This window comes from Lolium perenne, chromosome 7, assembly GCF_019359855.2.
Source record: "Lolium perenne isolate Kyuss_39 chromosome 7, Kyuss_2.0, whole genome shotgun sequence".
Lineage (NCBI taxonomy): Eukaryota > Viridiplantae > Streptophyta > Magnoliopsida > Poales > Poaceae > Lolium > Lolium perenne.
In genome coordinates this window covers 4,736,168-4,748,532 of record NC_067250.2, presented here as the reverse complement: position 1 = coordinate 4,748,532, position 12,365 = coordinate 4,736,168, and the positions used below count along the sequence as shown (strand labels likewise).

Genomic DNA, 12,365 nt, shown 5'->3' with positions numbered 1-12,365 from the left:
AGGGGAGCCAAGGGGCCGCTACCCTAGGGGGCAGCGCCCGCCCCCCTTGGGCGCCTCCCTCCACAAGGGGTGCCAGGTCGGCACCCGTCACCATCTCCTCCATGGGCTGCTCTTCATCACCAACGTGTTCATCAACATCTTCATCAACACCTACAACAACATCCTCATCTACCCCTTTGTAATCTCTTTTCAACATGATATGTATTGCAATCTATCATTTTCCCATGATATTTTGTACCTCTATGCCTATGTTTGAGTAGTGACTTGTTCTTGCCAGTTGTGATATAGTTTGTTGTTGGTTACATACAAGTATATGTTATCTTCTATGATGATCTTGTCGTGATAACATATGAGTGCAGACATATGTTGGGAGATGCATAATGTTGTGACTGTTGCATGTTGATAGGATGAGGGATAGCCGGACTTGACAGAAACTGAATCCCATGTCTTAGAGATACATGTTGTATTAATTCATGCTTAGATCTAAATGTGGTGGCTGGACTTTATGTCTTAATAATTCTCTTGTTTGCTATTAATTGGCCTTGAGATCAATCAGTAGGGGTGTATTTGCTCATGTGTATGGCTACACATATCTATGACTCCTCTCTAGAAAAACACTAAAAAGATTATACTGAGCTCCACTAATTGTGAAAACCATACTAATAAAATAGAAATTTGCCTGAACAATTACTCCCTTGAGTTACTTCTACTCCACTCCATTTCACCTCACATCCTTTACTTTAATTGCACTAGTTTACTTTCTACAATTATTTTCAGTACTTTATAGTTTTCTAGTTCCTAGTAGAAACCACACAGACACACACTATAGTTCCTAGCTTTGCATAGAAGGACATCTCAGTGGATTATAACGTTTCATAGAATAGATAGTTTATCTTCAGCTCCTCGTGGATTTGACACTCAAATAATTATAAAATTGTACTACGGTGATCCCCTACACTTGGGGTTATCAACAATATAGCAAAATGTTTAGAAAAATGAGATATACGATTTTGGTATAAAAATCATGCATTATTGACCAACTTTGAACCCTGTATATATTAGAGGAACAATATGAACCCTTTTTTAATATGTGGGGTTTATGAAAATGCAGTATATTATGCATTCCAGCTCCATTTAAATAGATGATCATGTCATAGGGATAATTTCCGTACCATTATCATGTCATGTCACCACGCTTGTTTGCGAATCGATGCCATGTATTTATTGTTATTTTACTTTTCCTGTATTTGTTTCTTCGCGACCGATAGGACACGTGCCCGAGACGATGAAGATTGACAACACCGAAGATCAGTACCTGTCCATCAATGAACAATTCAATTACACGATATCTAAAGATCAATATATGGTTATCAACGACCAGACAAGCATATATAACTGTGTTCATATGATTTTGAATTCTTTCAACTTCTGGTTACTACATATTGCAAACAATTCAAATGTCTTTTATCGATAGGTGAAAACCCGCATAGATTGGATGTGAGTTGAGGTGGGTAGAGTTCTATTGGGAGATATTTCTTAGGCCCATATTTGGGAGCCTATAAAGTAGGAATTCTGGACATATATAATCTAGGTAGAGCCAACTTTAACGATGCAATGATTTTGGGAACACTAGCCACCACAACCTCGTTGCCCAAGTCGATTGATCACACCTAATAAATATTACACACAATATTCGTTCATCCACGAACATGCAGATACCTTAGAGGATTTTTAATTTCATTAAAAAAGGAGGTTGAGACTCCTTGCCTTTGCATCGAAGCGATCCATATACAGACTATTCTACTTCATTTATTCAACAAAGATTGTAAAAAGATTTACAACAAACATACATACCTATGCCGCCAAACAAAGTAACAATACCATCAATAAGCACAATGATGGAGGACCTAGATCCCTGGACACAAATCTCACACACAATATTCGTTCATCCATGAACAAGCAGATACCTTAGAGGATTTTTAATTTCATTAAAAAAGGAGGTTGAGACTCCTTGCCGTTGCATCGAAGTGATCCATATATAGACTATTCTACTTCATTTATTCAACAAAGATTGTAAAAAGCTTTACAGCAAACATGCAGACCTATGCCGCCAAACAAAGTAACAATACCATCAATAAGCACAATGATGGAGGACGTAGATCCCTGGACACAACCATCGTTAGCTTACCATCTATAACTAGAGAGAGTGGACGACGTGGGCTTAGCCCAGTGGATGGGTTCGCGGTGGCGCACCCCCAACGACCGGAGTTTGATTCCTGTCAGGGATGAATTTCGGAATTGTCACGCCAAGTCCCGCTTCTACTATATCAAAAAGTGTCTAGTTCCTCCTAGAAACGGTTTCATTTTTTTATAACTAGAGAGAGTGCCCCATGTGAACGCTCTAGAAGTCGCCCCCGCCATCTTTTACCAACCAATCTGCAAGGTGTAGAATGAAGTGAAGGCCCTCGCCGGGCTAGCCGCAGACACCACCATGGTTCCAAGTAGAAGCACCATCCTACGCTTGATCACCTAGGCTCACTTGGTCGCTGCTGAGATAGCTTGGCACGATGTCGGTTAATCCCCCCACCCGACACAGCTTAAAGAATCCATAAGCTTATTTGTGCATAGAACCTAGCAACCTGCCGGGAACATGAATGACTAAGAATAGCATCTGCTAGCCAGGAGTGACTTGGTGATACGTCTCCGACGTATCGATAATTTCTTATGTTCCATGCTTGTTTTATGATAATACCTACATGTTTTATACATACTTTATGATGATTTTATGCGTTTTACGGAACTAACCTATTGATGAGATGCCAAAGGCCCAGTTGCTGTTTTCTGCTGTTTTTGGTTTCACAAATCCTAGTAAGGAAATATTCTCGGAATCGGACGAAATCAACGCCCAGCATCTTAGAATTCCACGAAGCTTCCAGAACACCCGAGAGCCGCCAGAGGAGGGCCTTGTGGGCCCCACACATGCAGGTGGCGCGGCCCAGGCCCTGGCCGCGCCACCCTAGTGTGTCGTCGCCCCGTCAGCCCTCCGACTCCGCCTCTTCGCCTATTTAAAGGTCCCTGACCTAAAACTTCGATACGGAAAAGCCACGGTACGAGAAACCTTCCAGAGCCGCCGCCATCGCGAAGCCAAGATCTGGGGGACAGGAATCTCTGTTCCGGCACTCCGCCGGGACGGGGAAGTGCCCCCGGAAGGCATCTCCATCGACACCACCGCCATCTTCATCAACGCTGCTGTCTCCCATGAGGAGGGAGTAGTTCTCCATCGAGGCTAAGGGGCTGTACCGGTAGCTATGTGGTTAATCTCTCTCCTATGTACTTCAATACAATAATCTCATGAGCTGCCTTACATGATTGAGATTCATATGATGATGCTTGTAATCTAGATGTCAGTATGCTAGTCAAGTGGATTTTACTTATGTGATCTCCGGAGACTCCTTGTCCCACGTGTGTAAAGGTGACAGTGTGTGCACCGTGTGGGTCTCTTAGGCTATATTTCACAGAATACTTATTCACTGTTATGAATAGCATAGTGAAGTGCTTATTTATATCCCTTTATGATTGCAATGTGCTTTGTATCACTATTTATCTATGTGCTACTCTAGTGATGTTATTAAAGTACTATATTCCTCCTGCACGGTGTAATGGTGACAGTGTGTGCGTCGTGTAGTACTTGGCGTAGGTTATGATTGTGATCTCTTGTAGATTATGAAGTTAACTATTGCTATGATAGTATTGATGTGATCTATGCCTCCTTCATAGTGTGATGGTGACAGTGTGCATGCTATGTTAGTACTTGGTTTAGTTGTGTTGATCTATCGTGCACTCTAAGGTTATTTAAACATGAATATCGAATATTGTGGAGCTTGTTAACTCCGGCATTGAGGGTTCATGTAATCCTACACAATTAGTGGTGTTAATCATCCAACAAGAGAGTGTAGAGTATAGCATTTATCTATTCTGTGATCAATGTTGAGAGTGTCCACTAGTGAAAGTATAATCCCTAGGCCTTGTTTCCAAATACTGCAATCTCCGTTTATTTACTGTTCTGCTGCATGTTTACTTACTGCACGCCAGCAAGCACTTTTCTGGCGCCGTTACTACTGCTCATATACATTCGTACCACCTGTATTTCACTATCTCTTCGCCGAACTAGTGCACCTATACATCTGACAAGTGTATTAGGTGTGTTGGGGACACAAGAGACTTCGTGTATTGTGATTGCAGGGTTGCTTGAGAGGGATATCTTTGACCTCTTCCTCCCTGAGTTCGATAAACCTTGGGTGATCCACTTAAGGAAACTTGCTGCTGTTGTACAAACCTCTGCTCTTGGAGGCCCAACACTGTCTATAGGAAAAGGAGGGGGCGTAGACATCACTTGGCATCTCCGCCATAGACTCCATGTAAGATGAAGCTACTTCACTATCACCACCGACATACCACATGACCGTCCAACCGCTCTCGACTCCAAAGATGATGCCCCAAAGAGGGTCATGGCCTAAGATGCCACTGTCGTCTAATACAAGGACTGAGGTTTCTCCCGGAGAAAAGAGGGGAGGGGAACAAGCACTCGATACCACGACACTGACTAAAGAGGGAAGAGGCGCACACAGACGTTGCCTTTGCTGGCTTGGGCCAAAAACAGAACTCCTCAACACACCGACAAGCCCGGCTGCCCATTATGGCCACATGCATGTCACATGCTACCGCATGAAGCCGAGCTGACGAGGATTATCTAGACCACCACGCTGCCTAAGCAGCCATGGTAGCCGCCACCCAGATACGTACGAGCCACCCCGTGTCACCGTGGTGGGGAAAGCCCCTCCACCACCGTCTAATGCTCTGGCTTTGCACAATATCCTCCTCCGACAACGGCGAGGGAGATGAAGGTGACTGGTGATGGCTAGGGTTCAAGATCGTTTCTATATAGACGAGATCCTCGACTAGGGCTTGAGTTGGCACTATGATGTGGTGGTTAAGCCCGATGGAAAATAGAGAGGGGCAGAAGTGGAGAGAGAGGAGGTGGTCGGTTATGTTGGAAGTTGCCGGAGTTGGATGAGATCTAGCCGACGGTTCAAGTGAACTGGCGAGGATAAAAAGATAGTAGGACTTCACCTAATTGACCGTTATGTCCAGAATCTACGTCCTCAGTCTACACATGCATATAATTGTTATCATGTAAACTATATAAGTAACATCATCTTATTTTCATGCTAGAAAATTATATCTTGTGGTATCGTAGCCTACCCATGATCCAATAGATGTACTTCTCCTTCTTGTAGTGTCACTGGAAAACTCGTTTCATAGAATTTCATAGTTAAATTATGGTCATTCATAAGTTTGAGAGGGCGTGCCAATTGATATTGTGTCCGGGTCTTTTCCTCTGTGCTCTGTGAGGTGGTTGTTTCTTGTGGTTTAGGGCGAAGCACTTGAACAGATGCGAGTGAGAACGATGTGCCATGCTTTTGGGAAAAAAACACTTCATTTTACTTCTGCACCCTACACATGATTGGTTGCTGAGATTGGCTTGGTGTACTTGTGATGGTAGCTTCGGCCTAGTTGCTTTATTCTAATTCCCTCGACCTAGTATGATATGTTATTTTCCCTTTGTGAGAGGTTCTCAGATCAAAATTCTTCGCTTTCTGCGGAGAATGTGGTAAAATGAACAGCTTAAATATGAATGTAATACGATAACCATGTACACGCACAGCTGACACAAAATTGACCCAAAAGAAAAATTACACAAAATCACGGTAGTTAATAGATATGAAATAAAAATAAAATTGGACGTGAATATTAGGTAAGATGAAAAGAAAAAATAATATAGTAAAAATAGGAAGGGAGCGACCAACTAAAATTGCACATGAACATACATTGGGATGTTAGAAACTACATCACACCAGTAAAACACTGCTTCCCAATTGTGATCACACCATTGAAACGCTACCTCCCAACAGTGACAGATATGGTAATATCATTAATACTACATGACTCAATAGTGGTGGACGACTCTTCATTTCCTATTCTAACATTGAAATAAGCCGGTTGCATGGGCTCAGGAAGGATCATAATGTCGCTGCTGAGCATTGATATAACATCTGCCATTGTTGGTCGATCTGCTGCATTCTCTTGTACACACAATAATGCTATGTTAATGTACCTGATCATCTTCACCGAGTGACTTTTGGGAAGCAATGTTGCATCAATGATATCGACCCACCTCCCTTCTTCCCACAATTGCCATGCCTGTTTGGAATTGTGAACTTGTATTACATCTTCAAGTTTGTAAGAACATAGGTTGTGTCACAAAAGTAAAATGAAATTTTAAATGATAATTTTTTGTGTGCTTAGTCTTACATATCCAAGAAGATTGATGAAATCTCCACATTGTTTGCTTCCAGAATTTCGTATTCCGCTAAGGATCTCGAGCATAATAACACCAAAGCTGAAGACGTCGGATTTAATTGAGAATATGCCCTCTGAAGCATACTCAGGAGCCATGTAACCACTAGAATGGTATATGATACATGTCAAAATTGTTGTGTAATGTCAAATTGTAGTATAAATACTCATGAGTGGCTATTGCTGAAACTTACTATGTACCAACCACTCTTCTTGTAGTGTTGACTTCATTGTTATTTGAGGTGGATATTTTTGCTAACCCAAAATCTGAAATCTTTGGATTCATTTCGCTGTCCAAGAGAACATTGCTTGGTTTAAGATCTCGATGTATGACACGCAGACGTGAATGTTTATGTAGGTAAAGAAGCCCATGAGCTATTCCTTCAATAACTGCTATAATATTGGACCAATCTAGTGAAGCTCTTCTTTTTTCATCTGCACATTAGTTAGAATTCAGTATAACAAAATAACAGGGCACAAGGAAAAATGAGAAAGTACGGCTTCAGTTTCAGCCATTTTGATGCGTCGGAAAACTATATGTAAAATGAGTGAGCAAATGCAAATGCATACCAAAGATGAAGAAATCCAAACTCTTGTTTGGCAAGTATTCATACACCAATATTTTCTCGTCCTCCTGAGAGCAACATCCCAAGAGCCTAACCAAATTGCTATGCTGGAGTTTGGCTATGAGTTGGACTTCATTTCTGAATTCAGTGAAACCTTGTCCTGAATGTGAAGCAAGTCTCTTAACTGCTATATAGAACCCATCGGGAAGCTTGCCCTGGAAAAATATGTATTCAGAAGTTAGGATCTTCAAGTTTTCACTCTAGTCCTCCCTCCACTCCATGTTATGAACTATGAGCTAGGTCAGTCAAACGATCCGTTGTTATTAACAGTAATCCTACTTTAAGAAGGAAATGGGTCTCCTACTTCACAAGCAACGAGGAAAAAATATTCTGGCATGAAGATTTGGGTGACTAATTTAGTGTACTTTGTTTTCTGGCTTTCAAGGTGCTCTTCTCTAGCACCTTCATTAGTTGTACTTGTCACGAAAATTTAAAAATAAAAAAATTATGCAGTGGGGAAACCTACTGTGCATCCTTCAAAAAAAACTAATCCTCTCAATCATGTAAGCAGCCTAAAGTAGTTCCCAATAAGAATATGAAAATCAAATACTAATGTACCTTGTATACAGCACCAAAGCCGCCTTGCCCAAGTTTGTTTTCTTCTGAGAAATTATTTGTAGCCGCTAGTAGTTGTTCAAAGTCAAACATGGAGAACTCTGAATTTTTCCCTTGCCAAACAAGTTGTTCCTCCCCTTCTGAATCCTGATTCCTGGATCCTTCTAATCTCAGCACGTTACCTGAATATTTGATTGAGGGCATTGTTAGCATTAAGCACGACAACACCAGCACGGTGTCGTGGACGTAACCTCCGTATAGGACTAGAGTTCATATACGAGTAGGTTCTGACGTATGTCTCCGGTTAGGATTGGAAGTCTACGTGGAGTAGGACTAGCTGATTACCTGCGTGTATAAAAGCTGAGGCCTACCTTGTACTCTGTAACCACCGTGAGTTGAGAATCAATAGAAAAAGCACAAGGACCGACAAGGCCCTTTGGCAATCCAATCAATATTTGTGTGCGTGGGTTGTGTTGCTGCTTGCAACAGATCGAGCTAGCTGCTAGCTAGCTTAGCTGATTTGCTATACGTGCACATCTAGGCGGATTGGTGATTGGTACGTGCGTGACGTCTCGCCGGAAATCGCTTCGTCGTCTACGTCGGAAAGTACTCGACGTACAGGGGCTGTGTTTGGTAACAGATCGGCGAGAGTACTGCCGGGTCTGGGCCAACAATTGGTATCAGAGGTATCAGAAATAAGCCTCCTGGTTCCCAACGTGGACACCATGCTTGTGAGCTTCCACGCCTGCTTGGTGGGCTCCCGTATGCACCTCCTGCCGGCCTGCTAGCCTCGCTAGGAGTGGTCCGAACTGAGCTCCCGTGGAGCTCCACTGCTGAGCCTCCTGGCGCACTGCTGCCTAGATTGTCTGCCCAAGCGCGCGAGCTGCTGCTCGCTCTGGGGCTCCCACGCGGAGAGACACCTCCAGGTGTAGCGCCTGGAACTTCACCGCTGGATTCGCTCGGCTCATCTCCAGGTCGAGCGCGAGACACTAGCGAGCGTGCTGCTGCACCAACGCTTGTGTCTGGCCAAACTTGATCATCTGCATGCCTACAGTCACTGTGTCCAACAGTGAAAATCTCTTCCGGTTCCGTGGAGTTCCAAATCCATGATAAGTCTTCCTCGAAGACTACGTCACACGCGACAATCACCTTGTTAGTCGAGGGATTGCACAAACGATACGCTTTCGAGCCTTCTTCATAACCAGTCATGATCATTGGAGTATTCCGATCCGCCAATTTGCTTTTATGGCTAGACACCGTCTTGACATGCGCCACGCACCCGAAAGTGCGAAGATGATCAACCGAGGGCTTTCGTCCGTACCATGCTTCGTACGGAGTCCCACCAACCATACTCCTAGTTGGCGCCCTGTTCAGCAAGTAGACAGCCGTGTTGACTGCCTCACCCCAGAACTTTCCTGGCAAGCCTTTACTCTCCATCATGCTCCGTGCCATGGCCACCACCTTATGCTTCAATTCACCACCCCGATCTATGCGTAGGGACTTCTTCACCCTCGCCTTGACCTCTCCAGCTTCCTTGATCTTCTCGAATGCTTGTATAGCTTGATCCTTACTTTTCAGCAACACAATCCACATGTATTGACTGAGATCATCCACCACAAGCATGAAGTACTCATTACCGGACGGGGTTGCGGGTGAAATTGGACCGCATATATCGCCATGCACGAGCTCCAAAGCTTCACTTGCCTCAAACGTGGTTTCACATGGGTACGGGGCACTCCGTAGCTTCTCGACGACACCTTCGTCGCATAGCTTATCCACGTGATCCACACACGGTAGACCGTGATCCATCACAATCTCCGTAGCCGGTGATGGAGGAGGTAGCTCCTCCTCGTCCTTCTGCTCGCATACTTCGAGCATCAGCATCATCGGTCCATCATCTCCTTCCTGGGCGATGAGAGCCCTTTCCTTCGGTTTTGGTGGTTTTCGGCAATCAACCTTGAAGTGACCGAGCTCGCCGCAGTTATGACATCTTACTTTCTTTATGTCAAACTTCCTCCTCGGCGGAGCGTCATCCTCGTCCTCCCCTGCGATGTACTTTTTCGCTGGGCGAGAAGCTTCTTTATCACTTCTGCTGTTATATGCCTTATCACCCTTCTCTTTGGCGACCACCGCCTGCCACTGGGCACGGGTAAGCATAACGTGCTCATCCGGTACCGCATCACCGTAGGTGATCTTCATCCGCTCATCATGAGCCTTGAACCGTCCAACTAGATCATCCATCGTGAGAGTCTTGAGATCGACGCACTGCTCGATCGCCGAAACAACGGACAAGAAACGCGGCGGCACCGCGCGAAGGAAACGCCTTACGATCGAGATCTCCTCGAGCTTCTCGTCGATCGCGCGAATCCCATTGACCAATGTAGCGACCCTCGAAGCGAAGGCGTCAAGCGTCTCATCTTCTCCCATCTCCAGATTCTCGTACTTCTTCTGCAAGGTTTGTAGGGCCGCCTCGCGGACGCGCTCGTGACCAAGATTTAGCGTCTTGATCGTCTCCCACGCCTCCTTTGCAGATTTCTTCGAGATCAGGTGCTGCTTCACGTCCATCGGCATCACCGAGCAGATGGCCGTGAGTGCCTGTCGGTCCTTGCGGTACTTCGACGCGCCCTTCTTGAACTCGTCGCCGCCTGGATCGACAGCTTCCCAGATTTCGTTGGACTCGAGCGCCCACATCATCGTGGTAGCCCACACCGTGTAGTTGTCGCGGATGTACTGCGGGTACTGCGTCGACACCGGTGCCGCGACGCCGGAATACTCGCCCATCTCCTTCGTCATGACCTCCCGTTACTAGGAGATCCTCCACGAGGCTCTGATACCAATTGTTGGCCCAGCCCCAAAACGCCGTGTACTTCCGACGTAGACGAAGACGATCCGGCGAGACGTGACCTGCACACGCACAGCAAACAAGCCAAGCAATATGCAAACAGCAGCAATCCAAGTACGATCAGCTAGCTCCAACTCACGCACACGAAAAGCAATGTATCGCCACAGGCCCGTATCGAGCCTGTTGTTTTCTTTGTATTGATTCTCGATGTGGTGGTTTACAAGTGCTGGTTACACGTATACTTATACACGGCTAACCTGACTCCTACTCGGTGGTGTACTCAGCGTCCAACACGGTACAAACCCAACACGACGCCGACCCGGTTCTAAATCCGGTTTAGACTCTCCTAGACGTATACGGAAACTACGACGCACACGACATCTTGCCGATGTCGAGAGTGATTAGTTCTAACAGGCATGTGTAGTTATTAGATTGATGCTTATGTTATCTCATTATTAGAACAAATTAAATGGATCTTGCTTCATTTCAGAAACAAGTTAGCATACCTTTTCTTTGCTTTGTGAGCCGACGAAAGTATAAGAAGGCAAACACAAATGCTGCCCCCGCTAGAGGAACTAGAACTATAGGAATTACCCACAGCTTGCTCTTCCGCCCTGATATGTATGAACATTATAAGATGCCAAGTAAGTTTGCAAATAATAATGCCAAGTAAACATGTTAACAGATTGTTCGTGCTGGACATACTCTTGTGTTCAGCCGGAACCGGAGCTGGCGATGCCGGCCCGAGACTTATCATGGGTTTGCCCTGGTAGAACTGAGACGCATCGTATCTGAAATAGCACCGTATGACACCCATCTGCCCTCCCATGCGCAGGGCCATGGTGGAGTTGATCATGCCGAGGAGACGATTCAGGCACGAGAGACAGTCGCCAGAGGAGAGGTCCGGCGTGCACTGTGCCAGAGAGTAGACCCTCGGGAAGTTGGTGTTGCTGTCCACGACGCCCGTGGCGAACCGCCTCGGCGTCGAGCTGGCAGCCTTATCCACGGTCTCCACCAGTAACTGGTGGATGAGGCCGGTGATGAGGGGCACGTCGCCGGTGACGTTCTTGACGTTCCATCTCTCGAAGGGCGGCACGCCGTCGTCGTATTCTCCCACGGTACTTAGGGGCGCCGCGAGGATGTTGTTCCCGTTGTAGACGAGGATGCAGTCGGCGTAGAAGGAGCCGCCGTCGAAGCACTGCACGTCAGCTGGCGTAGCGTTGGACATGAATTGGAACGTGTTGGTGATGCAGTTGGCACAGGTGGAGTCATCGAGGATGTCGCCTCGGCAGAGGGCTAGAGCATAGACGACGTCGGGGGCTTGGCCGACGGTGGCGGTCGCGAAGTGTACCGAGGATGAGGAGGTTTTGTTGGGGAGGGTGGAGGCGACGGCCTTGACGTTGTCGCAGAACACGGCGGACTGGGCGCCCCCCTGGAAGAGCGTGAAGCTGCTCAGTAGAAGGAGCAGCAAGATGATCGCCATATGGCTAGAACTGCTTCTTGTTGTTGTTGGTATTCTGGCAGCAAAGATGATCACTGCTAGTGCCTTTATCTAGCTGATAAGAAAATCGGTAATCGTTAACTGCTCGATCGGTTTAGGAGTAGTGAATAATCTGAATTCGGACGATTAACTGATTTAACCAGCGCCTATTTAGCTGCAACCTACAAAAAAATAGCACTCAAAACACGTCTATATAAGAAATAAACGAATATTATATGGGTCGTTATATGACTGCTAGTGCCTTTATCTATCATCAGATCACCACCCCACGCCTGTAATTTATTTTTTTCAGATGACTTCTGCCCGTGTCAACAACTTATACTTCATGCTTACTCTCTTGAATCATTCATTCACCTCACCTAGAATGGATCCGTTCACCTTTTCAAAACAAAATTCTACCTATACTAGAAGAGGTCAGTGGACT

General features: G+C 45.6%; 1 protein-coding gene across 1 annotated transcript; it reads right to left on the bottom strand.

Annotated features, from left to right (window-relative positions):
- Window positions 1–5,806: 5,806 nt before the first annotated feature.
- Window positions 5,807–12,012, bottom strand: LOC127311620 (cysteine-rich receptor-like protein kinase 10). The gene is made up of 7 exons (XM_051342067.1): window positions 11,146–12,012; window positions 10,947–11,054; window positions 7,602–7,780; window positions 6,988–7,198; window positions 6,612–6,852; window positions 6,373–6,523; window positions 5,807–6,261 (listed from the first exon to the last, which is right to left on the bottom strand). The coding sequence occupies exons 1-7, from the start codon at window positions 11,921–11,923 to the stop codon at window positions 5,959–5,961; spliced, it is 1,971 nt and encodes a 656-aa protein (XP_051198027.1). The 5' UTR covers window positions 11,924–12,012; the 3' UTR covers window positions 5,807–5,958.
- Window positions 12,013–12,365: the final 353 nt, after the last annotated feature.